This window comes from Monopterus albus, unplaced genomic scaffold (assembly GCF_001952655.1).
Source record: "Monopterus albus unplaced genomic scaffold, M_albus_1.0 scaffold7.1, whole genome shotgun sequence".
Taxonomy (NCBI): domain Eukaryota; kingdom Metazoa; phylum Chordata; class Actinopteri; order Synbranchiformes; family Synbranchidae; genus Monopterus; species Monopterus albus.
In genome coordinates, this window is record NW_018127887.1 from 3784881 (window position 1) to 3810862 (window position 25982).

General features: G+C 39.6%; 1 protein-coding gene across 2 annotated transcripts in view; it reads left to right on the top strand.

Moving 5' to 3' along the window:
• Positions 1-18947, top strand: part of wnt7bb (wingless-type MMTV integration site family, member 7Bb) — a 32881-nt gene extending 13934 nt beyond the window's left edge. For both annotated transcript variants that reach the window (XM_020625391.1, XM_020625381.1), the window contains exons 3-4: positions 8432-8703; positions 13040-18947. In XM_020625391.1, the coding sequence (XP_020481047.1) occupies positions 8432-8703; positions 13040-13519 (752 nt within the window). In that variant the 3' untranslated portion in view covers positions 13520-18947. The remainder of the gene's footprint in view (positions 1-8431; positions 8704-13039) is intronic.
• Positions 18948-25982: the final 7035 nt, after the last annotated feature.

Here is a 25982-nt window from a genome sequence, read left to right on the forward strand (position 1 = left end):
AAACTACAGTTTTTAATCAAACACAGTCATAATCTTTGGCTCTTATTTGAGAAACATAGTGGTGTCATTCAAGTTTTTCTGAAATAGTTGCTTGCTTTTTCTTGTTAAAAAGTTGCATTACTCACATGTTCATGCATAAAATCAGGTGCAGTTAAAAGATTACAGTTAGGCTAATAATTAATGATTATGACCCCAACATTTTATCTGTTGAAGGCTTGAGGTCGCCATTAGTGTGCTTTCCTCCATCTAGCATTTGCGTGCACCACTGTATAGGCTCCTGGTTGGAGGACAACAAATTACTTGCAGATTGTAAATGCTCTGGAGCTCCTTCCCCTTCTCGGAATCAGTTGATGGTCATGTGTGGTCAAATCATATCCCCACAGAATGCAAGTACAACATCATAGTCCACCTACGGCTAATAATGAATGGAGAAGAAAATGTCCAATGACCATATGGTTCCGTTGGTGCTTTGTGTCCCTATTTTGACAATGCGAAATGAAATGCAAGCTGAAATATTAATTTCGATTCAGCTGAACGTTAACAAACTCCATTTAAATCATGTAATGATGCAGTCTAAAAAATAGACATTGAAGTTAAATAGCAGCCACAGCATTCTTTCCTTGAAAGCAAATAAATCGGTTTCAGCCACCTACACTGTCAACCTAATGATTATTCCAAAATTTAAAAAGAAATGCTGAATCTATAAACTCAGCAGGTTCCTTTACTTCTTGTATTTTAAAGGCTATCATCATTAACTTCACAGTTAAATTCTTGCTTGAAAAACACTCCAGCGTTACCCCGGCAGTTGGCAGTGAGTATTATACCCAGGACTAGCCTAACAAACCCAGTTAAAACACATGAGTCAAAACTGCGGGTTTTTCAAAAGCACACAAGTGGATACTTTGACACCGGTGAACTCTCCCAAAATACCATCAATCATCTCACTGCCGCCAAGATATTTCCCTTTGTGGGATAAGTCTTTTGTTGGCCGTGCACCCTTCAGGCAAATCGTGGTTATCATTAACCCAATCCTATTATCCCATACAGATAAAAAAATGTTATCATGAAAGGATGCTAAATTGTGGCTGCAGTCACAAACAAAATATCTCTGATCCAATGTAAAGTCGAGTTACCCAAGCCAAGTCATTGGTACCATGTGGATAACAGCGTGGAAATGATGCGTGCGTTGCGTTATGGTGGAACGATGGTGGATAAAAGGCTTATTTTTCAGCCCATCATCATGTGGGTTGCCGTAATCCTCTCAGCCCTCCTCCAATATGCGTCCAGAGAAAACAGTCAGCTTGTACTGTAGGTATGTGTCAGCTTGTAGATTCTTTCCCCTAACTTTATCAGATAGCAGAGTCTGATGTGTTGTTTAACAGTGTGTGGGCTGTGGTCGTCATGGCTTGGTAAAGGTCATCTCCTACTCTTTGTTTTCCCCCAGTGTTTTGCTTCACATCTCCTGCCCATAACATGCGTCTCTATCTAGGGTAGGGTCGCTCATCCTACGTTACCAAACAGTGCTATCATCACCAGAAGCCTTAACTTGTCCAGCCATCAGTTCTCTGTCTCAGACTGTGTGGGTGTGTCAGGAGCTGGGGTCCTTCTCCTTTCACTCACCCCTCTCTCACTGTCTTTCTTCAACCCACCCACTGTTTGTCTGCTGCTGTGGCCCAGGGTCATATTTGGCCCTAGCCCTCGGGCCCCTGTATGTGTGTATGTCATTCAGCTCTCTCCACGGTGTTGTATTATCAGTGGGATCTGTGTCTGTCTGTGTCTGCCAGTGCCGCTAGATGAAGGAAGAAACAGGATACAAGAGGATCAACTGTAATCTCACAGTTTGCTTTGTTACACACAGTCCCACCAGTTCACTGTATTATCCACATGCTGGGCTGCCACTGGACATTTACATTTGCCAACAATCACGCTGGCCCACTTGGGTGAGAGCACAGAGAGAGGGAGAGTCAGTGGGTTTGAGGCAGAGAGACGCTGGTAGGAGGGAGTGGATGTTATGCGACCTGGTGCTTTATTTGAGGATTTGATGGATATGAGTGAATGTGAAAATGTTAGGTCTGGAGGTTTCTTTTGTAATGAGAAATGAAACATGTCATCAGTGGCATATTTGACTTGCTGATTATAGTGATGATGATAATGATATCTTCAGTGATATGATGTGGGATTGATATATATCTCAGTAAATATGTTTCCATTGAAGATGAAACAGAGTCAAATGAAACTGAGGAAAATCCTCAACACTGTCCTCACATGAACTTGATGATTAGCTTGTAAAGCACTTACAGGCCTACATTTCCAGATCTAAGCAGGTGAGGTCCTGATTTGGTCTCATTATTAGGATGAAAGGGTGGGAAGAAGGATTTGTGCTTGTTTTAGCAAGTCTGAGTTTTCAGTCAAAAAGCTTTATCTCTACCTCAGGGAGATCGGGGAAGAAAAACTATGCTTTTGAGATATTTTCTGCCAGCCCAGTTTTCTATGCCTGGGAGGCAGCTTACTTTGATTCTCCGCATTTAATACCGGCAACGTTAAATATCCTCATAATTGTTTTAGCTTTACTGCTCAAAGCCCTCCTTATTATATGAATCAAACTTGAGACCCTACAGTGAACGACTATGCCAAAGTGTGTCACATCCCTGGCTCTGTGATGCGAGTACATCGAAAATGTGTAGCCTAGTTCTGGTAAAACAATATTATTTTTTTGTACAGGAACACGGCTGTGCTAATTCCTCGAGCTGCAAACCTCATGGACCACAACTTTGTCTATAATTTGCTGGGAGCATATGTTCATAGCAACGGTACATAAAGCGGAACGGAAAACAGTAGTAGAGAGCGCATTAGTCAGTTCAGTGATTGGTATACAAAGCTAGGGGTTTTCCTCCAAGTTTCTTTCCCTTCTCTGAGGCCCTGTACCATTCCAGTGTGAAGAAGACTATGTTAGAGCTTGTCTTCAGTATTTTGGTGTCATCATTTTATTATACAGTATATGTACAGTATGGAAAAACTCATAATAGAGTGTACATTAAATTCTATGTACGATCAGCATATCAGATTTCCGTTTGATTTACTGTTTTGCATAAAAAAGTTTGAGCAGTACAGTAAATATTTAGATTTTATCATTTAAAATGTAGATTTTTCTTTTTGAAATGAAGACCAGGGACTTTTATAGATTTACTGGTTTCACTTTATTTGGACTGTAGCAGTGCAGCAAGGCAGAGAGAGTACAAGGGTAAAGTAGAGAAACACCAAAAAGGATTTAGTTTAAAGTCAGTTTGTACCTGAACAGGCTCAGAAACGGCAGTCTTAGCTACTGTATGTTGGTTATCTCCATTTATACTTTAAAACATAGTTTACAGAGTAAAACATAGTAATTGAGTCAAAGTTTCAGGTGAGTTTGGAGAATTTTCACTTGCCATGTCATTTGGTGGAAAAACATGTTTGCTGCCCTACTTGTAATCTTCTGTCCCCACAAGTGTACAGACTCCTGACCACCAGCAGGTGACACTTTTCCCTTTGCTCACCATGTTGCCATTTGTCCGTGACAGGATGTCCCTGTGCTCAATAGATATGAAGGTCTAAAAATCCAGTGTATCGGTGTGTTGCTGAGATGTCATTTCTTATGCAATCCAATCCTCACGTGTCCCTGGGGTGTGAGTGCATATCTGGGATGAGAGGGCCTTTAGAAAGCTTTCCCCTTCACTGCTCCACCAACAAGCTTGACATGTGTGGAGAGGGTATTCAGCTGCACTGCTGGGCTGTGCCGGTCTGTTTATACGTGTGTGTGTGTGTGTGTGTGTGTGTGTGTCTTCCTGTTGCTTGGCAAAGCCCAGACCAGTATTCCAGCCTAAACTAATTCTCTCCGACTGTTTTCACCTATCCTTACACAGTACTATATCTAGTATTTTCACATCTGCAGTAATTAGGGTGAATCTGTGTTGCTCTGTGTCAGCATGTTCACTGCACTTCACTTATTTCACAAACATTCTTACCTGCTTGTGCAACCTCAGTAATCAAAATCAAGTCGTGTTGTCAAACATGCTCACATAATCAAGAAACCTAAAGTAAGCTATAAGATATACTGTAACAATGTTGCTGATTCCTTCAGTTTAGATTTCAGTCCTTTAACTTCGATGGGCATCGATAGCCAGTCTCACTCCAGCATATCATTTCTCTTCCTCTTCTTGTCCCAGGCCAAAACAAGACCTGCTGGGTTCAGAGGCAGCATCAGTTAGCCTATTCTCTAACAGTGCAGCTTGTACAGTGTCATTGGTTGTAAATCTTCTGTGTTGTGTCATGTGAAATTTGTCTAGTGGTGTGCTGCCTTCAGCTCTAAACACAGATTGCTGTTGTAGTGGCTCGCCACTACATGCAGAGATTTTTTTTATGTCCCAGTTTCAGCAGATGATCAAAAGACATGACAGACATTGCAGCAGTGGCCAGTATCCAGCGTGGTGCGGTCAGTAGTCATCATTGCATCTCTGCATTTAGTCCATGACACAGAGATATAACAGGATATTTTATGCTTGTTTATGAACTCCAGTACCTGTTCTGAATGAAGCAGGCTGAGCGTCTTCCTCCTTACTTTCTTGGATAGTGTAGCAGACACTTGCCACTAAACTCCATTAGACATCTGGTTTAACGTTCCTCCATTCATCTCTCCTGGATGTTTCCAAGTTCATTGAGGTTTTTTTGGTCACTCCAATTTTCCACTGGCAGCTAGCGAGGCTATCCCAGGGTGGTTCCTCCTGGAGGGCTTTCAGGACTCTGGGGCCAGATACTTTAGGGGTTTATGCTGCTGTTATGGGCGCTTCTTCTCCTCCATAATTCATCAACCGCATGTCTATTCAGACAAATGAGTATTGTTGTTAAAATCTGGAGTTACCTTGTCATAGCTGTATCAGTATATTTCTTTGTGCACTATCAGAACTTGTGAATCTTTGATTTCTGTCCCTTTGAAAGAACAATATTTATTTATTTCTCTTCATCATGCTTTTTAATCATGCATAGGATTTAATCTAAACAATTCTTTCACTTCAAGTGCAATCCTGCATTTAGTTGAAGTGAAAAAGTGATTTTTATTTTTGATGTTTTGCTTGTAAGGATAATCACAGATAATACTGTATGATTTGATTTGGATTAGATGGGCAAAAGGAATGCTCCATACACATGGATGGTTATAATAAGTGAACAACATATTTTAAGTGCTGAAAATCTGATTTTCAATGTCTCCTTTGGTTCACCACAGTCCCAAGACTTGTGTAGTTGGCTTTCATTATGGGCAGGCAGAGTTTTGGCAGTGCCAGACCCACCAGGGGGTGACAACCAGTACAAGACCCATCATCATCATTTTCTCCATGAACAGCACAACTCAGGGGGCCCAGAAATGGACATGCATCTACTGTATGGCTTAGGGAACCACCCTTTTTCTGGAAACGGCTTCTCTTGTTTTGAACATGACAGCAATGCTCTATTTGTGCATCTATGTGCAAATGTGTTTTTAACAGTGTATGTGTGTGGTGGTTCATAGTAGTGTGCATGTGTTTGTTGTTATTATGTTGCAGGTCACTGAGAATTTGAATGCAAGCATATGCATGTGAAAGCACATATGTTACAATTATGCATCTACATTTGTGCATGTGTGTGAGGTGGGGGGCAGTACTCCACCGCATGCTGGTGGGGCACAGCTCTGCTGCTAAACAGAAAAGCAAGTGGTTGTGAGTCAGCCCCCATTGGGCAAAGCTGTGGCCATGACAGCTCTGCAGCACCAGTGCCAAGATAGGAAATTAACAGTGGTTTGGGTGAAAATGTCTCTGAGAGGTCAGGAAATGCCCCTAAGACTAGAATAAGAGGTACAAAACTCCCAGTTAAGAAATAAGAGGGGAAAAGCTGCAAATGACTACATAAGCAGTTTATTTTGAATTGCATAACACTTCTTAAATGCTGAAAAAAGCTGCATAAAGTTAGTACACATAGCTGAAACAAACCATAGAATATTAGTACATGCTCATGGCTATGATCGGCTCCAGCTCGCACTAGCAGTTTTATTTCTATCTGACTGCACTGTCTGCACCCATTGAATAAGGTAAAATAAACAAAGGTTTTATGTACTTGGTCAGGCAGAAACACCATATTGTGTTTTCTTCTCACATGTCTGAGATATTTTTTGTATTTTGTCTACTCAGAAATTCCATTTTATTGTTGTACTTTGCTGCTGCAGATGTAAACATGTCCTCCATTTGCTCATTTTAGGATATTATTTCTGCTTTTGGTGGACTTGACTGTAGGTATGTCAGTAATATCTGACAGTGTATGTATTGAATGTTTACGGTATCTGACAGTTTATTTCTTTATTCAGTGTTTCACGAGATTTAAACAAGCTATGGCTCCAATTTGCACTCAGGTTTTGTAAATTAGTTTGAAACCTATTGATTTGAAAACATGTTGGAAATGTCACATCTGAAATGCTTTAACAGGTTACAGGCAAAATATATCCCAGTACTTTATGATTTAACTGAGAAATATTCACCAGAACTCACCAATATTCATCAAAATTGTTGAGTTATTCTTATTAGATTCTACTAGATTTCACTTGCAAACAACTCAGTCTGAGGAATCTGACCACAGAAGATCTGAGTTATCCTTTGCACTGCACACCCAAGTCCTGTGACCCATGCAGTGAAAGAACATCCAGAACATTTGAATAGTTGTTTAGATCTCAAGTAATGCAGTCAAGTTTGTTGTCAAACTGATCTGACAAGCTTATTAACTGTTTCTCTGAAAGTCTTTAAAAATGATACATCACCACAGAGCTTTTGGTTCTCTGGAGTGCAGAAGTGCATTTTACCAAGAGAGATTCCAATAAACTCAAGTGAGGAGATTACACAACATACATCATCAAAACACTTACAAAACATTCCTCTTCAAATGCTGAAAGGCCCCCTGAAACACTTTGCGGTTAGCCTTGTTTCTGCTGCTCAGCCCCTTCCAGATTACTGCCAGTTGAAGGGAGACCAAGCTGTAAAAGCTCACAGCCTGTTTTCAAGCAGGAGAGGCCTTCTAAGATCCCTTTGTAACCATTAGCAGTGTGCACTCTGAAATATTTAGGAAGAGAAAGGCATGGGCATCGTCATTTCCTTTGTACCTGTCTCTTGTCATCTTAAATCTGTCACTAACATTCCAAAGCACCCTTAATGTAATGTTCTGTGATGAGTGCATGCTAAAAATGGGATTAGTTTTAATGCTTAATGATAAGTTGATCAGCAACAGTTTTGGTAACCATTTAGGTCATGTATCATGGAAAAATGTCAAACATTTGCCAGTTTCAGGTTTGTTAGGGTAAGGGTTAGGAGCTTTTCTCTATGTAAAATTACAGATAAAATAAGCATCATGTTGTAGTTTATTAACTAAATCACTAATCAATTAATTTAAAAATAGGGTGACCTATTATATAACCATTAGTGTTGGCACAAAAGAGTTTCTGCAAGACAAAAGCAAGAACATTTTTAGCTTTTACTAGCATGTGTATTATAGTTGGTGCAGTGAAAACATTTCCTTGTTAATGTTATAGACTTTCTCAAACCCTAAAACTATATCTTATTTTTATCTGGTGTCAGCATATTCGGCATTTTCTCCAGAGGCAAACACCCAAGCAGACAGGGACTTTTCTCAGCTTATAGATAATAATCTGAGGGATCATAAAGTCAAATGAAAGCACACAAATTATAAAAGCTGAATTCACCAGAATTGTACACACAACACACAGAACAGGTAAAATATCCCCTGTTCAGCTTTAGCTGCTGATTTTATGTGCAGTCTTGGTGCCATCTGGCTCTGGCACTCCAGAGTTTCTTCTTTCTCGTCAGTTCACGGTGTGGGTGAGGCAGCGAGACCTGCAGACCCCAGCTGTTTGCAGTTTGGGCAGCAGCACAAGGTGCTCCCATTGAGGAGTTCAGCACTTTGGACAGCACCTAGACCAGCTCTCCCCACAGTGGAATTCCAACATCGCACTCTGTCAGGCCTGGCCCAAGGACTTTACATTTGGAAATATGACCACATTTCTGCCAAGGTGCATGAGGGAAGCTGTTTAGGAGAGAGAGGGAATGTTTGGTAGCTTATCAATATGATGGTGCAGATGTACATTTTCTGTACTGTCTATTAAGATCAGGTTCTCCATGGTGTTAGATGGTGTGACTGAAATATTTGGGTTTAATGTTAACAATACTGAAGTGGAATATTACAAACACATTTGAAAAGGTCTTTATGCTTTGTTCCAGGTGTTTGAGGTCAAAATGTATGCTGAGTTTTTGTATTTACAGTAGCTGTGTGATAACTACCATTGCTTTATCATGACAGATACCTATAATGCAGTACCTCTTCACAGCTTATTGTTTCTGTAAAATGTCTATTTTCCTTCTTTCAGGCAGTCGGGAAGCAGCTTTCACCTATGCCATCACAGCAGCAGGGGTGGCTCACGCTATCACAGCTGCGTGCAGCCAGGGCAACCTGAGCCAGTGCGGCTGTGACCGGGAGAAGCAGGGGTATTACAATCAGGAAGAAGGCTGGAAGTGGGGAGGCTGCTCAGCTGACATCAAATACGGCCTCGAGTTCTCTCGTCGCTTTGTTGATGCTCGTGAGATTAAAAAGACCCCACGTCGTCTGATGAACCTGCATAACAATGAGGCAGGCAGGAAGGTAAAAAGGTTTTTCACTAGTATTTTTTTCCAGGAGTGATGCAGAGAAAGTCAACTCATTTGACTCAAGCAGATAATTTAACCTATTCAGAAATAAATAACTGACTTAAAGGAAAAGCCTGATTACTTGGATTTATTTTTAGAAGTTTTGGGCTTACAGTAATGATAACATTGTAGTCACCAGGTCATTGTGGTGACATGGCTAAACAGAAATCCTTTGGAGCAAGAATCAGAGCTAAATTTGGTTGGAACTCCACACTATCATTTATTAACATCTATCAAAGTTTACAGACCAACTTTCTTATTTAACTTTGACCTATCGTACTTGCTCTAAAGTTTCCTGTGCAGTGAAGGATTTTTAACATTTTTAGTGTGATCAAGTTTGTTTTCATATCCAAATAGACTGATTTACATAATCTAGCTAAAATATTTACTTTCAACTTGGCGGATTGTTTTACCACTCATGTTTCTTGCCTCCACTTTGTTGAAGCAATGTTCCTGTGCTCCCAGATCTCAGCAATCACTTTGATGGGTACAGTGTTATAATAAGTGAGAAAATGATGGCCAGAAACAAGGGGAAACAAATGCAAGCTGTAATGAAGTGGTATTATCCTTTAAGTCAGCTGTAAATAGACAACATGGAATAATCTTGCTCTAATGTGTGTGTGTATGTGTGTGTGGCCTTGTTTATATATATATATACTTGTGGAGAGCGCACTGCTGTCTACCGTCGAATTTTACAGAAATGATGAGGTGTAACATTAGAACAAGTGCCAGCTTTAGTAAAGGTTAGGGTAAGAGTTAAGGTTAGGCAAGTAGAAGTTAGGTGTTAGGAGGGTTAGGGTAAGTCTCCTGGGAATGAATGTAAGTCTATGTATAGAATTTGTAAGTGATGACTGCAAGGATGTGTGTGTGTGTGTGTGTGTGTGTGTGTGTGTGTGTGTGTGTGTCTGTACATGGATGCAAGTGCAGAAGAACAAACAGTTTAAGATAAAGAGCCAAAAGTTATACAGTCATGTGACAGAAGTGTGATTGATCAAGCTGTTTGTCGATTGACTGATCACCCAGTTAGCCTTTCAGGAGCTTGTTTTGCTTCAGCCAATTTTTCTTTCCATTCAGTGAGGGGGTCTTTTGTTTCTGAGAGTGTGTTGGCAAACTTCATTATATTTGTTTGCCGTTAGTCATCCCAGAACAGCCATAGAGGAAAGAAAAAGAGAGACTGTTCGAGAACAGAAGAGATGATGTTATGTTGACAAATGGAACTAATTAATAACTTGGGCTTTATTGTGTCCACTGGGAAAATGGAACTTGGTCAATGATTGCCAGATGAAGAACTGCCATCCCCCCTTTCTAGTTCCTTTCATAGAATTATGAAGTGTGAAGTCAGGAACAAGATATTATTGCACTTCTCTGCACAATACCAAAACATGCCACTGCTGTTTGACTGCATCTATTCAGAGGGTGAAAACAGGCCAACAATGCAGGTGTTAACACAGCAGACTGCAGGCAACTGCACCAGCATGTTGGACTGCCAGGCTTGGAGTTGGCACTATTGCAGTTCTCACTCTGGGGCTTGGAAACTCAGATGCTAGGATGTATGAAAATCATAGTTCATCTTTATTGAAACAGAAGAAAACAGCTTTTAGACCTTAAGAGATTTAGAAGGACACAGAGGACTGAACCTTCTCTGGGTACAGCTTGTTTGACTCCATTATCACTTGGGCAGATTGGAGAGCTATCAAAAAAAGCTAAGGGTTATTGCATCTAAGAAGCATTTGATATAGACTGAAATTATGCTGTTCAAACCAATCTTGGGGAATAAAACTGTAGTCTCACTCATGTGTATAAATCTAGTTCATGTTTGCATTACTTTATGCATAGCTGTTAGCTAGCTCGCTATTATTCCTGATTGTTAACTGTTATAACCAGACTGCCACAGTGCTCAAGTTATTCTTCTGGCATTCTTGGCTGTTACTGAACAGTTTCAGGTGAATTACCACCACCCTCTGGAGTGCAGTGCAGACCCTGATTTGCATGTAGCATGGGAAAACCAAGGTGGATTGCCATCAGATATGCGATCTGGCCAGTGGAGATGCATACACTGTATGGGGCTAGCTCAAAATAAGTGTAACACTATTCTTTTTATGCAGAACAGAGAATATCCTCCTGTTTCTGGAGGCTTTCTTTACACTTTACCTGAAAGTTTTATAGCTCTTATTTGCTTTCCCTGTTTACTGCAGATGACATCCTTTCTTTTATGTGGCAGGACATGCCAAAAAGTTTTGTACAAAAAGATTTTTGCACAGATATATTCAAGACAAATGAGCTGATAAAAAATGACCCTCATTTGAATGTGGAAGGATATTTTCCTGCTAAAATTTTTTTTCTAATCACTGCCTCTTTAAAATAGAAAACTATTATTACAGTCGATTCCGTGATAAAACTGAAAGCAGAAGAACCCCCAGTGAATCAGTCTGAGATGCCTTTCATCTGGCATCGGGTGCATGTGCTTGACAAGTGATCTTTGGATAGGAATCTGGTCATACTGGACTAATTAGAAACAGATCATTGGCTTTGATGGACACAGTTTAAGTAAATGTTTCCATGCATCTGTCAGACTCCTTATGCCAGGCATTCCTTGTGGTTTTTTGCACTATGCATTTTTGGAAATCCTCATTCTGAATCAACATCCAAGGCAAAGTTGACTGTTCACCCCAGCTTTTATGAAGATGAGGAAGTTCATGTTTTTTCAATCAAATGTCTTTAAATCAGGAAACTGTGACCACATGATTCCATGGACAAGACAGACAGATACTGAACAACTCTTGTGTACATTTTATATGTCTGATGATTTGTACTGCTGGCAAGGCAGGATGCCAGGAAAAAGCTGCATCACAAAAATGCCCTGCTGGCCAAACTTACATCTTGTACAGTGCAACAAAGAAACATGGTTTGTTTAAACATTAAGGGTTCCTAATTGGGTTAAAGGGTTAGGGTTATCTGTAATAGTTGTGTTAGGACTATTACAGACTTATTAATATAACCCATTTCAATTCTAAAGGACTGACACTTAAATACTGACAACATCACGCAATATTTCCAAAATGCCTCAGAATTAGGCAGTAAAGAGAAAATGTTCTGCCCTGTGTACTACTGTATATGTTGGAGAGAAATGAAGTCTGAGTAAGGGGAGAACCTAAGAAAATCTAGATTATTGTGTTTAAAGTGACTCTGACTAAAAGTATTTGAATTTATGACTGCAATAATTATATTAAATGCACTTTCATACATGTGGATGCATGTATTGCTTTCTGTTTGTCAATATGACTACTCAAATATTGTAAGCATCAAATGCCTTGTTCAGCTGTAAAGAATTAATTGGCCTTTTTTTATAGTGTAGGTGCAATACATCTAATGACACAATAATTTAGCTTCAAAATGTACAAATGATTGATAATTGTATGAGGCCCATGTTTATTTTTCTCCTTCACTGATGTGGAATAGGGAAGACAGTCAAAACTACATGATGGGATATTACCAGTAAGTGCAATTTTCCCCCCTTCATGACATGCAGCAGCTTGCCAACCATAAATGAGCTCCATAATGGTCTGTTACTGTCAAATTTAAGTGTCTGTGTCAAGAATGCACAAGCTCTATCGCCTATCAGCACAATCACTGCTTACTAGAAATGAGTGCAGATAAGAAAGGCCCTGTTTCCATCACAGCATTTACAATTCAAATAAATGGCTTGACATCTAGTTGATCTGACAAATGTCACATTTGTTTCCACTAGCTAGCATTCATTCAGCATTATGGTAAATGTGAGTTATTCATGTATAAAACTCAGTGGTGGAAAAAGTACTCGCATCCCTTACTGAAATAAAAGTAGTAATACCGTGTTGAAGTACTGTACTTTACATACTGCTGGGTAACTTGTGAATTTTCAACCAGAGATCAATAACATCTTGTGCAATTTTTCATCTCTCTTTCTCTTTCTCTCGCTCTCTCTCTATATATATTACATTTAGTGTGCTGTGATTTTAGTTATTATTGCTGTTGCTACTGGATACCTGAATTTCCCTTGGGTTCAGTAAAGTATCTGTCTAATCTGTATTTTCTGTATCAATCTGGTTCTGAAAAGTAACTAAAGTTATAAAATAAATAAAAGGGGCAGTAACTGGCTCTAAAATGTATGTATTGTGATTTAGGTGAATGACCCTTTAAGTGAGACAGTCATCATTTCCCAAGGATGATTGTTGTTAATTTGAGGTTGGAATTTCAACATCATGTCTCTATTTCTTGCAGTTCTACAGCTGTTTTGTGTTTTCACTCCTCAGGTTCTAGAAGAAAGGATGAAGCTAGAATGCAAGTGTCATGGTGTCTCAGGCTCCTGCACCACCAAGACCTGTTGGACTACACTTCCCAAGTTCCGTGAGATTGGCTACGTACTCAAGGAGAAGTACAACGAAGCCGTGCACGTGGAAGTAGTTCGGGCTAGCCGACTACGCCAGCCTACTCACCTCAAGGTGAAGCAGACTCAGGGCTACCGTAAGCCCATGGAGACAGACCTTGTCTATATCGAGAGGTCTCCCAACTACTGCGAAGAGGATGCAGCCACAGGGAGTGTGGGCACCCAGGGACGCCTGTGCAACCGCACATCATCACATACAGACGGTTGTGACCTTATGTGCTGTGGCCGGGGCTACAATACACACCAGTACACCAAAGTGTGGCAGTGTAACTGTAAGTTCCAATGGTGCTGCTTCGTCAAGTGCAACACATGCAGTGAGAGGACGGAGGTGTTTACCTGCAAATAAGATTGCAAGGAACTCAGGCACTAAGGACTAGCTGAATGAGGAAGACCCGACCTAGCAAGATAAAAGGGTGACTTGGACCAGTAAGAGACTTTGAAATAAAGTAATGGAATTTACACTACCAGCTCTTCATGGCATCATTTTGCACAGCAGAACCTAATGTCTTTTCAGAAAGTGAATGCTAAATATCAGTAGGTAATACCCCAGAACTTTACTGTTGCACAGAGATAGTGCTCATGTACTGTACTGATATATCCACAGTGAAGTTGGGACTATATGAAATTAATGAGGCCCTTAGCAGGAACTGTGCTTTGCACTCTGGGCTTTGTTAAATTCACAAGAGACTTGTGCATGGAGAAGAAACAGAGAAACCTGGGAGTTGGTCAAAATGACAGCAGCTGATGAGGGATGACTTTAAAAGGTTTTGCTATATTTTTACTACAGGGGAACAAAAGTGAACCTAGATATGGAGGCGCCCCAAATTGGCTGAGGCTAATGTTAGAGGATTGCAGAAATGAAGAACATTTTGTGAGCACGGTGCTTCAGGCTGTGCCAAAATCTAAGTGGAGAACTTTATTAAACCCTCTGCTACCAACTGGAATAAGGTGGAGTATGCTAGTTTTCCAGTCACACTGGAACTGTCTGTTCTGAACACTGAAAATAAATTGTTTATTTATGTTATAGTATCTTAAAACGAAGCACTAACGGGTAGAGATGTCCTTTTTGTACTAAGTGTAAAGAAAAATTACTTTTTAGAAACTCTGACTGAAGATATGTGTCTGCTAGAAAATGACCGCCCCGATCCCTGAAACACCTCATCTTTTCATAACAAGAAAGAAACCTACACAAAAAAACTTCATTGCTACTGGTGTGTTGACAACAAATAATATATTTCATTGTATTTCACATTCAGACACATTGGTTCTATTTTTTATTGTAGCATAGGTTGTTTGCAGGCCCTCCCCCCCAGTAGCAATAAGAATTGTTTAACTGCAGAGATCCTTCCTCAGTTCATTAACCATGAAAGTGATATGTTGCTGGATGTGTTAAGTGCTGCACTGATATGTTCTATTCAGATACGACTCATGAGAACTAAATAAACTCCAATTTGACTCATTTTGGCAGTTCATTGCTAAAATATCAACTTAAGTTGAACCTACAGTTTTTAGAATAATATTGGTTATTTCATTTGAAAATAACTGTAACGGTGTGACCAGTGGTGTGATGGTTATTTACTATACACCCATGCATATACAGTAATGGCAGAGGTAACCAAGCCTACAGATGAAATAATTATTATCATTTTGCTTGATGTGCTGCCAGACAAAATGTTATAGTCCCAAAAATGTTTTCACTGAACACAAGGCTCACTTGGGGCTGATTCACACTCACTTGTGCTCATTAAGGCTATACACTAGGGAATTTTGTTCCTGGCTAGATTAGCTCTGTTTTGCCACAAAAATAAAGAATAATTGCAGTATATTACAAATTGGATTTAGGTATTTTGGAAAACACTTCTATCACTTAAACTAACATTGTACTACCCAAATCACAGTAATTACTAAGTATGGGAACACGGTGATACCGCTAAATTGTACAGGACAAAAACACAAGAGGTCAGATAAAAAGAAAACTGAGAAAGGTTGTAAAACAAACCAATGGTTTAGACAGATTTTCTAAACTACATTCTTAAAATGCTGCAGTATCAACTGCGCATAAACCCAAAAGTTGTTTTTACATGTATTGTAAACAGATTTCTCGAAAGTGATACATTGTGTTCATTAGTAACATTTAGCAGTATTGGTAGGTATATTTTTGAACTTTGGAGACACTTAAGCTACTGTAGCTGTCTCACCCTGCTTCCGGTCTTTATGCCTAACTAAGCTTCCTGGTTATAGCTCCAAATTCAATGCAGGTATGAGAGTGGGATTGATCGTCTCGTTTAACTGTCTATGTAGAAGTAAATATAAGTGCATTTCACAAAGGTAACTTTGATTATTGAAGTGTGAAAGAGGCAAAAGATACCAGGCTAACACTTCACTGTGGGCTGAGAATGTGCAGTGCTTTGTGGCACTTTAAGTTATAACCACTTTTTGTTTATCTGGAATATTTATGTTATTGTCTATTCAGCTTTAATCTATAATATATATTTCAAAGTCATATGAGGTTTACAGACTCTAGGTCAGTTTATCATTTGGTTGACAGTTAATTGGTTTAGAATGTATTGTAAATTTTGCACATAATCACATTTTTTTTTTTTTTACAGATTTAGAGACTGCTAGAACTTAGTCTTGCACTTTGCATGATTAGCGCCGTTTAGCATGTAGTAAATATATCAGTCTAACTTATTTTAGAGGTGCTACTCAGATGGATCAACCCCAGTCATCATGTAAATATTTTTTTCATATTTACTCAGTTATAATAATTTACCGATATAACCTATCTAACATATAGCCCCATTCTGGCATTCATATTTTCTTCAACTGGAGGCAGTTCAAAACTAGACAGCAATCAGAGAGTGCAAACCTCCACCAAGGCAGAACACTTTCCCCATAAATCCATGACACCTAAAGGCAGTATTCTCATGATAGTTTGACCCTCATAATATGATTCCTTAAGCATGAAAAACTTCGCCTAGCATTTGGAATTACATTGATATCATTATTAATTTGAAAATTATTCAAGAAAGCAATACTTCAGTAATGGCGATTTTCTTCAGGATGTAGGTCAGTAATTTCTGAAGATTTTGCAAGATGATCAAATCTGTTGACACCCTGCTGAATCAGTAGTTCCAGCTAGAATTTGGTCTTAGTTGCAAGTTTGTAGAATTATTTGTCTCACAGTAGCCCGTTTTCCATGAGTCCTATAAATGTGAACATTCTAGATCAGCAGGTATGGAGTTTTTCTTGGATCCAGATCAGACTTTGGTGTGTAGTAAAATTTATGTGGATGTTACTGTGCAATTTTTGTCCAAATATGGTAGCAAAAATATTGCGATTTGAACTATTTCACAATGAAGAATCCATTTAAAAATTGTCTGGATGCAGAAGATGATTTGGATCAAATTCTAATGGATTGTTTCTTGGGCCATACCCTCCCTCTCCAAAATGAAAACCACCATCAAAATTGATTCATTACTTTTTGAGTTTTGCTGTGAACATACCAACAAACAAATGCTGGTAAAAACTGATTTTGATGACATTTTTTTGAAGAGGTAGAGTATGGGTCCTTCTTTTATTATCATGTTTTATTATTGTGCATCTGCATTTACGTACGTATCATGTTGTTTTTTGACTGGACCTTGAGGCTGTAATAAAGTTTGAACTGAACTGAACTGAATTGAATATGGCCCACAGAACAGTCCAACAGATTTAGGTGCTGATCTGGATCATCATCCAGATTGAGGAACGTTTTAAAGGACTCTTCACCACCATGAGTGGTGGAAAGGCCCCTGACTGTATGTGAGCCTCCTTGTGGCTAAAGTGCACGGGAGGCACATTGTAAAACTAACTCTAAAATGGACTTGCATGCAGCCAAATGGTTGAGTTGTTTGTGTCTGTGAAGGACTGTAAGTAGATATAGTTATTTCAGTCTGCATGGGACATTTATTTAGTGATCGTTCATGTCTACTGTTTATCTTGAATAACTTTCAAAGTAATGATATCCACATCATTCACTATGTTTTCATGCTCAAGGAATTATATGATGAGGGCTAAACTACTATATCATGGGAATATTGGTTTTAGGTGCAATTTTGGGGAGGCTATACCACCTTGGTGGTGGTTTGCACTCTCTGAGTGTTGTCTAGTAATGAATTATTTTGTGAAACATACAAAAAAGCTTGTCTTTGAACTCTGTGGATTCCTTACTGGTTCTTTTTTTTATTGCTCAATGCCTGTTGATACTGTTCCCCCTCAGTGTTCAGTTGACTATATTGACTGTTCAAGTAAATTTCCAAAGCTATTATTTTCATAAATTGTTTCCCTGTGAAGAAAAACACACATTAAATCCGGTCATTGTGTGTGTCCAGATTTGAAGCCAAACTTTGTGTAGAAGTCTGTTATTCAAACATTCCAACCACACTTAATATAGTAACTGGCAAATGCACTAGGAAGCATAAATCTTTAAAAATCTAAAATATATAAATTAGCAACATGCTGACTGACATTTTGTACACAGCACGTGTTCATAATATGCTGTGGTCGCCTGTCTTGATTGTGGCACGCATGGAACTGAAGTCAATTATCTCTCCCACCATGAAAAGGAGCTTCTTCTCATTGCCTGTGTCAAGCCGAGATGTGATCAGAAACACAGAAAGAGAAGGAAAATAAACAAGATTTAACAAGGATTATGGAAGACAGATATTTTCCATTAAAAATAAATAGCAGTGCCCCTCAACAAAATAAATACCTATTAACCCTGCAAAGTGTGATTATTCATCCAGTTCAAAAAGGCTTTTGTTCAACAATAAAAAGCTTGTTTTTTGCCAATCAACTGGCACTGTCTACCTTGGGTGGTCACAGCCACCTGTCACAACCACAATAAGTCCTTACCTGATTACTTTGCATGTTTATTTTCTGTTGTTGGAACAGCAGATGATATGAGCCTTGTGTTCACAAAGCCTGATGTGGTACAATTCATGACACTGAGGTTAAACTAAATGAGGATACAGGATGACTGAATAACTGGCTCAACAATTGTGCTTCTTATGCTTTCTGTGTTGGCAGGGCTGTTGGGAGTCACTAAATGGGAAGAGGACTTCATGCAAATGACCTAATGTGAAAAGGAAGTGGCTCAGTGTGCCTCTTGTTTTTAGATGCACAAACAAAAGTATAGCTCTTTTGTGAGGGTGTTGTTGAGATGGATGGGATGGCTTAATGAAAAAAAGGAGGTGCATGTGTAGCCGGAAACTGCAAGTGAAAAGAGTGGTTATTTAGAAGAGGAGCTAATTGATAGCGGTTTGGAGAAAGAGAGGGTGCACTATAAAAATGGGACCAGCTGTCGAACCAAGTTGGGGACTGTGTGCAATGCATGATAAAAGATATGGTAAAACAGTCTTCAGCTTATACACACCCTCCATTTTGTAAGGATTTGTATTGTTAATTATGCTGATCCCAGAGCATAAAGAGCATAGAGGTTGATAAGATGATTATTTTAGGCAGTGATGGATTTTGAAACCTGATAGTCCTGAAAATTTAAATAATTGACAAATTACCATTGCAGACATGATCAATGTCAGTGGCTTCATTCAATGCTTTCTGTGAGATGGCTCTGTGAAAGAGAGTCATGCTACTTCATTCATTTGCTGGACACTCCACTCGTTGTCCTGTATGTGAAAAGCATTGTAAGTGTGCAGCAGAGTGGAAGTAAGATTGTTTTGTTAGTTGTCTGAAACCCTGGAGACCGGAACTGCATAAGCTCTCCACACTATGCCCTGGATTGAGAAAAATAAATCAGTTTGTTTCTGACAAACATTTTGTCATTAAAAATATGAGATAGAAAAACAGTCTGCTGTGTGTGACTTTTTCTAAAGCAGCTATTGTTTAGGTGGCAGGATCATTAGTTCATTGGGATATATTTTGCAAACCAATGCTTCTGGTTTAATTCACACTCTCATTTAACTAATTCAGGGCCCAGTTAGGAGGAAAGACAGTTGTAAGGTAACAGAACCACTGCAAATCACTGGGAAGGACATAACATTTGTCTGCCAACGTTATGCATCAACGTCATGTAAAGTTATCACTTGATCTTGCAATTCAGAGTTCACTGGTAAACATATGTGGGGTTCCAGTGCTTTGTGAAACCATGTAACATCAGTTGAGAGGATTTAAAGGAGTCACAGGACTGCCAGTTTTCATTTACACAGACTGAAGAGGACAGGTGAGATAGAAAACTGAGAAGTTAAGACACTGATGGAAAACAACATCCAGTCTAAACAGTAAACAATATAATCTTCATATATTTTCTCCTGAAATGAGAAAGCCCTCCCAAATTTCTTTGAATTTCTTCCAACCATCTGCCTCCTCCTGTAATTTGTAACTGAATGCTCAGAGACAATAAACTGCCTAAATCAAAAAATGAAACTAAAAATCAAAGAGTCAGAGGTTTTCAGAGCTGATGCTTGAGATGAGCCAGATGCCAAGTGAGAAGAAGAGGACTGCTGTCTTCTAGACACTGCACTTTTAAGAGTTAACAGTACCATCATCTACATGCATATATATATATATATATATACTGTATATACATGTATTTAAAACATTACAGTTTTCAATAAAGCATTATAGCACACAATACAGTTTAATGCTACCCACAACACAGCCTGCACCAATTATAAATGTATAGTCGTTTTTTCATATGATCTCTTGGAGTGGTGTTTTTCTGTGTTCCTTTAACTTTGTTTTGACTGCTTGTCTTAGTGAAAGACCATCATTTGGAGGTTTCTCATCATCTGTTTGATATTAGTGGTGAGGAACACATGGCCATTCAAAGGCGAAGCCCTGTGTGACATCATAGACCACAAGGCAAAGTGGGGATCGTCAAGACCCCAGACTGAGTACTCTGAATACTACCTGAGTACCTCCATCCATCTGCAGCTGTATTATCTAAATAATGTGCCAGTATGGGTCTCTGTTTCTGGTACGTGGTTGGTGCTTTTGCAGAACTTCTACTGTACATAGACAGCAACAGTATGAGAGGCCTTTTCCAGAATAGCTTTAGTGTCGTATCAAAACAATACACAGAGCACAATAAACTGAGCTTAGATCAAATACTGTGCACAATTATTAATGAAAAGAAAAGGAGCAAGCTGCAACATAGTTTTAATTTAATCGTTTTGATGTGGATCACCCAACCTAACACCTAGACAAAAACAACCGCTGTGCTATGGTTCTGACTGAAAAGGTTCAAAAATGTCTGTTAAAGAAACAAAATAACTGTAGATAACAGATTCACAGATAGCAAAGTGAAAGTTCTTACTATATATAAACACACAAGACATTAGCCTGAGGCGTAATGATGCCCAATTTGGCGTGCACACCTGTTTATGTTGGACTCGGGCAGTAAGTGGTGCTTGTAAAATATGAGTGAGGTTAATACTTATGGTGTGACGCCCTCAGCCCTCACATCTACACTAAAGACAGCATCGGCAGTCTCAGATGATGGGATGGATCTAACCTCTGGTACTGCTGTACTTGTGCCAGTGTTTATGTGTGTGCATAGATTACTATAGAGCTAAAGGACACTAAACATTTACAGTATTGGCCTGCTGATGTTTGTCTGCATGCCACTTTTCTATGTAAAGTACAAGTGTGTGTGGCTGTGTTTGCTTGTGTGTGTGTGAAACAGACATCCCTTTGGGAAGTGGGTTTCTACATGGAGACATTTGGTGGATGGAGTTCGAGGACAGCCCACACACACTTTTGTGCTGCTTAGTGTCAGTGGTCGGCTAGGCCACGGCTTCTCCTTGAGGTTATTTTTCTCCTCACGTTTTGTTTTTATGAAGTGAGGTAGGAGTTTTAAAAGCAGACTCCACCTAGGGAAAATCTACATGACCCTTAAGGGCCCTTAGCACTTCAACCCCTCACTTTCTGTTAGATGAAGCAGAAGACAATCATTGTAGGAGACATAAATTGCATTTTAGAGATAAATTTTCCATGGCCTGTTCTTTTTAACATATACGGAGGTACAGAATTTCCAAGAACACATCAAGAATTTAACAGCTAATTGCACAGCAATTCATTTTTCTTAACCATGATTCATCATTTTACCATTTGGCATTTAATTGTAATGCTGCAAATAATAAACTGAACTTACTAAAATTGCAAAGACTTTTATTCAGTCCAAACCAAAGAAACTCAGAAAGGCTCCAAGTGCTCTACTCTAAATAATCTGTTCTGATAAAACAACATCAATATGCTACACAGCTGAGACCACAGAACTTGACACTGCACAGCTGCCATTTGGAAAATCTTGGCAACATAAATGCCGTTGTTAACTTACACAGCACACAAATCTTGTCAACAACTTCTATAGTAAATATCATTCTTTAAATAGTTTGCTCACCTTAAGCACCTTCACTTCCCCTTTAAGTTCAGTGATAAGTCTTATGATTGTGCAGTTTTACCTAATTTGCTGCTGTAAATCTACCAGGTCAGTTGCACCTTTGCTCCACTCAGTAGTGACACTTTACAGTCATTTTCAGAGGATAGTCCAGGAATAGCCAGCACACAGTGCCAATGAGATTCAGTTCCAGTGTATCACCCTTCTCTGTCTAGTCTGTGGAAAGAGCACTGGTTGAGATGAAAAGGTTCCATGATGTGGGACATACACATGGAAAGTTCTCGTGAATCCTTTGCTTTTCCGTGGGGATGGGAAGTCACCGGAACAGCACACAAACAACTTAACATGTAGCTAACAAATCATCTTACTACATGTAAAAGCTCCTGATTTCAAGTACTCCAGATTTTAGTGTTTCTGACAGGTAACGATGAGCAGCATGGTGATAAAGTTTACTTAACACAAGTGAACTTGTCAGTCTCCTGTTCAGAAAGGTCATGGCTAACAAAATCTGTCAGCATAGCACACCACATGAAAAGCAAGATCAGAGAAACTGGTTTCCCAGTACTTGTATATTTCTGTCTCCATCTGTGTCACTGGCTGGAAGTGGGCTAGTGTACAGTACACGCTTTTGAATATGTAGGGCACTGGACACCAGCACCATGTGGTTTGGGAGAAGCTGAGCTGGGGCTTTAATCTGCCAACCCGCCTCCCAGTTTTCCCCATTTTTCCTTGGATCTCATTTACCCCTCCAGCTCCCCATCTACAGTACCAAACAGGCTCAGCACTACCCCAGCTCCACAAGACCCTGAGCTCCATGCCACTCCCCACCTCTACTGCATCCACACCAGCTGGGCCATGCCTTGTCACAGTCCTGATGTCCAAATGGCTGATGGATGCACCAAGGTCAAAATGACGATCTAGAGAAGTCTTTGGTCCATCGCTGAGCCTTTGATCAGCATACTTAACCCTTTCTTCCAAGAATCTTCCCCCCACAAACCCAAACCCACCATCCCCTTTAGCAGATGAGAATGTGGGGAGATTGAGTTACACAGTGCTGGGTAGAGGGCAGGCTGATATCCCTTTGGTAACACATGTCTTTGTTTAAAGCAAAGCTCAGGCACTGACAGTCCTCTTCCAAGCTCCCCTGCTTTATTAATACCTCAACAGAATTAGCTAGGAGAAGATGGAGGGAAGATCTAGGTCTTGGTTTATGAGAAAACCTGCAGTTTTTACCAATGATCTCACTAGTTACTCACTCAATCATACTGCTAAACAAACAAAAATGAACATTTTGGAAAAGATGCTTGAAAGAGAAGATTGAACCCACTGTAATAACTATCCATTAAATACACAGTTAAAACCAGCAGCCAGTTAGCTTAGCATAAAGGCTAACAGACAGCCTTACCCCTGTCTAGAGGAAACAAAATCCATCAACCAGCATACAGAGCTGCTTTTGGAACTAACTTTTACATTTGTGTCCACAAGCTTTTACAGCCTTATGCATACAGTAGCTATTGTCCCAGTAATGCTTGAATTATGAAAGTGTGTTCACTAGCAGGGACCTGCCCTCACTAAGTATAAATTAAACTATAAGGATATTAAATACTTGTGTATGCTTGTTGCTTGTGCACTTGACAGTTTTGGGGAAGTTTAAGCAGGTTCACGCTGCTCTCAGACACTGGCAGACCCTAAAAACCTTCTAACAAATAAGTGCAGCCTGAAAGGTTTCACTGCCTTCAGCTTTAAATCTTATATATAGAATTTACAATAACAAATCATTTCCAGAGGCTACAAGCCAGCAGAAAGCAGATTGTAGCTTGGTGCCAGTATAGGATGAGAAAGCCGCAGACAGCCCAGTGCCTGCCGAGGAAAGGACAGACCTCCTTTTCATCTCAGACCCTGGACAAGTTGCCACTAGGTTCTAGTTCCTTCACTGCATCAAGACCATCTCTCTCTCTCTGGCATCTCACTCTGACCTCTACTCCAAACATTCAGTCAGAATCGGAGCAGCTTCAATCACCCACAGAAATGGCATCCCTGATCATCACATTAAGGCCATAGCCTGTCTGACTCCCCAGGTCTTTCTACTCTACATCAGATGCAACCCAAAGGACATCAAATGCATTTGTTTGGCTCTTATTTCCTGGAAGGTTTTTGGGGGTCAGCCAGTGCCCGAGAGCAATGCGGATCGCCAAAGCCTCCCCAAAACTGCAGTTCATAACTAAGGCTACACTAAGCACTATTCTTCTTTCATACACTGAGGGCAGGCCCTAGCTAGTGAAGTAGTTCGTTTTATTTTGTTAATCAGATCTTTAGTTCTGAGTTCTGTGAACACTACAAATCTCAAAATAGCAAAACACAATTTCTGTTTAATGTTTTATTCTTTGGTCAGTTCTGATTTTCATTAGTCAAATGAAATGTGGTTTAAACGAATGGTTGGTCAATATGTTCATTATAGGAGCTCCTCACCAGTATTCAGATATGTTCTATCAATTAGCAGGTCTGGGAAGAAAACAGAGGAAAAATGTGTTTCTAATTTGGAGCATCATGGTTTCTACATATGGGCCTGTATAACACTGTTCCAAAGAAAACTTCAACCCTTACATTTCTATGCTTTATTGAGCTGAATTGCAATAAAATGTAATCCACAAATATATAAACGCATTGGACCTCATTGGGAAGTGCAATGAGGTCTGTCTTGGAGCAACAGTGAAATCTATCTTTAACTCCTGCTATGCAGTTTGCTGGCCTGTGACCTGAAGTTACAACAATCCTGCCTGCTCTGTGTAGAGTTGAAGTGATTGGACACACAGATACTCAAGCTGCTCTTGTCCTGTCATGTCTGTCTGCTTGGCTTTCTGTGGACTTTTCCCATGTGTGCAGGTTGGTGGGGCAGCAGCAGCTGTCAGACAGTGGTTTTTGGCAGGGCGTGGTGCCTGACCAGTGGGTCTGACCAGACACTTGTGCTGCTGCACTGAGCCATAGACAGAGCATTGACCCCAAAGCCTGCCTAAGACTACTGGCATTGATGTACTTTGGTTATTGGGCTACATGACTGCACGGATGAAACTTTGTGGTGTGATTGACCTGGACAAATGATGTCAAGGTTTCTTTTACATGTGCATTCATCTTTGTTTGACTAAGCTTCTATAAGATGGCTAAGCAACTTCAAAAACAAAATGTGATTTGTGACCCATAGTAATCCTGTTCTTGGGTAATATCCCTTTTGTGCTCTTTCATAAAATCTGCTACATGAAGTTTCCTCTGTAGATCTGGCTGAAAAATAAATAGTGAACACAGCCTGAAGCAGTGTTGGTTTGAGAGGAATATGAGTGAAGACTGTCGCTATAGAAACGTCCTCATGTTTTCAAATTGAAGCCAACATCTCAATCCCCACACATCATCCCTGCTGTGTGCTGATGTGTGGGGATAGTAAATGTTATAAGTATATGAGGTGAATTATTAGGAATAATTTTACAGGGGTGGAACAAAGTATAAATCTTCCAGATTAGAGGCCTGATGTACAGTATAAGCAAAATGATTTGGAAGCTCAACATTTGGTGCGTTAGAGGCCCTGTGATGGTCATGCTGAATAGCCATAATGTCAAGACATGACATAGAAGATTCAATTATCAAAGCCAAGCTGAGTATGCACAAAACTGAAGTTGATGAATGATGAGGCATAAAATAGGTAGGGTGGTGGTCATGTGCAGCAAAAAAAAACCAACACAGTTCTTTTCATCTGATAGTGAATTACTGTCTGTTAGGGTTAAAGCTCTTAACCCTTTTATAATCAGGATGAGAGTAAGCTGTTCAAGGTCTGAGGATCAAAACAAGCACAGAGTCTACAAACCTGGTTCAGAGGTGTGCTTTTCACTTTTTCTTTCATCCCCAAAGCACAAAGTACAAATGCAAAAAAAAAAAAAAAAAAGCACAACAGCCCACAAACAAAAGCCAGATTAGATCAGATAATAGCTTTAGATACTGCCAGGCCAAACCATCTAGTAAATACCTAGAGTAAAATCAAACAGACAATTAAAGCTATTTAAAATGTTGGTGACATAATTTTTTTTCCATTAAGGCTTTGAAGTTTACAATAACACCCCAACATACTATTCAGGCTACAATTAATCTTACTAAACCTGGCAGATAAACAAAATATAAAAAGAAAACTCACACTTTCCTCCATTCCACAGTCCCACATGGTACAGTTCCAACCACCTACACCATTCTCAACCAGGATGTGAATCTAAAAAAAAAAAACAATGATTTAAAATCAGATCAGCCCACCAACAAACAAGTACTCATGTGAAAACCTAAAGCCGGTGTATTAATCAACTAAAGTAAAGCCTGAAAACAAAAACAAAAACAACCTGTCACCTGATTAGAGAGCGAGTGAGTGACACTT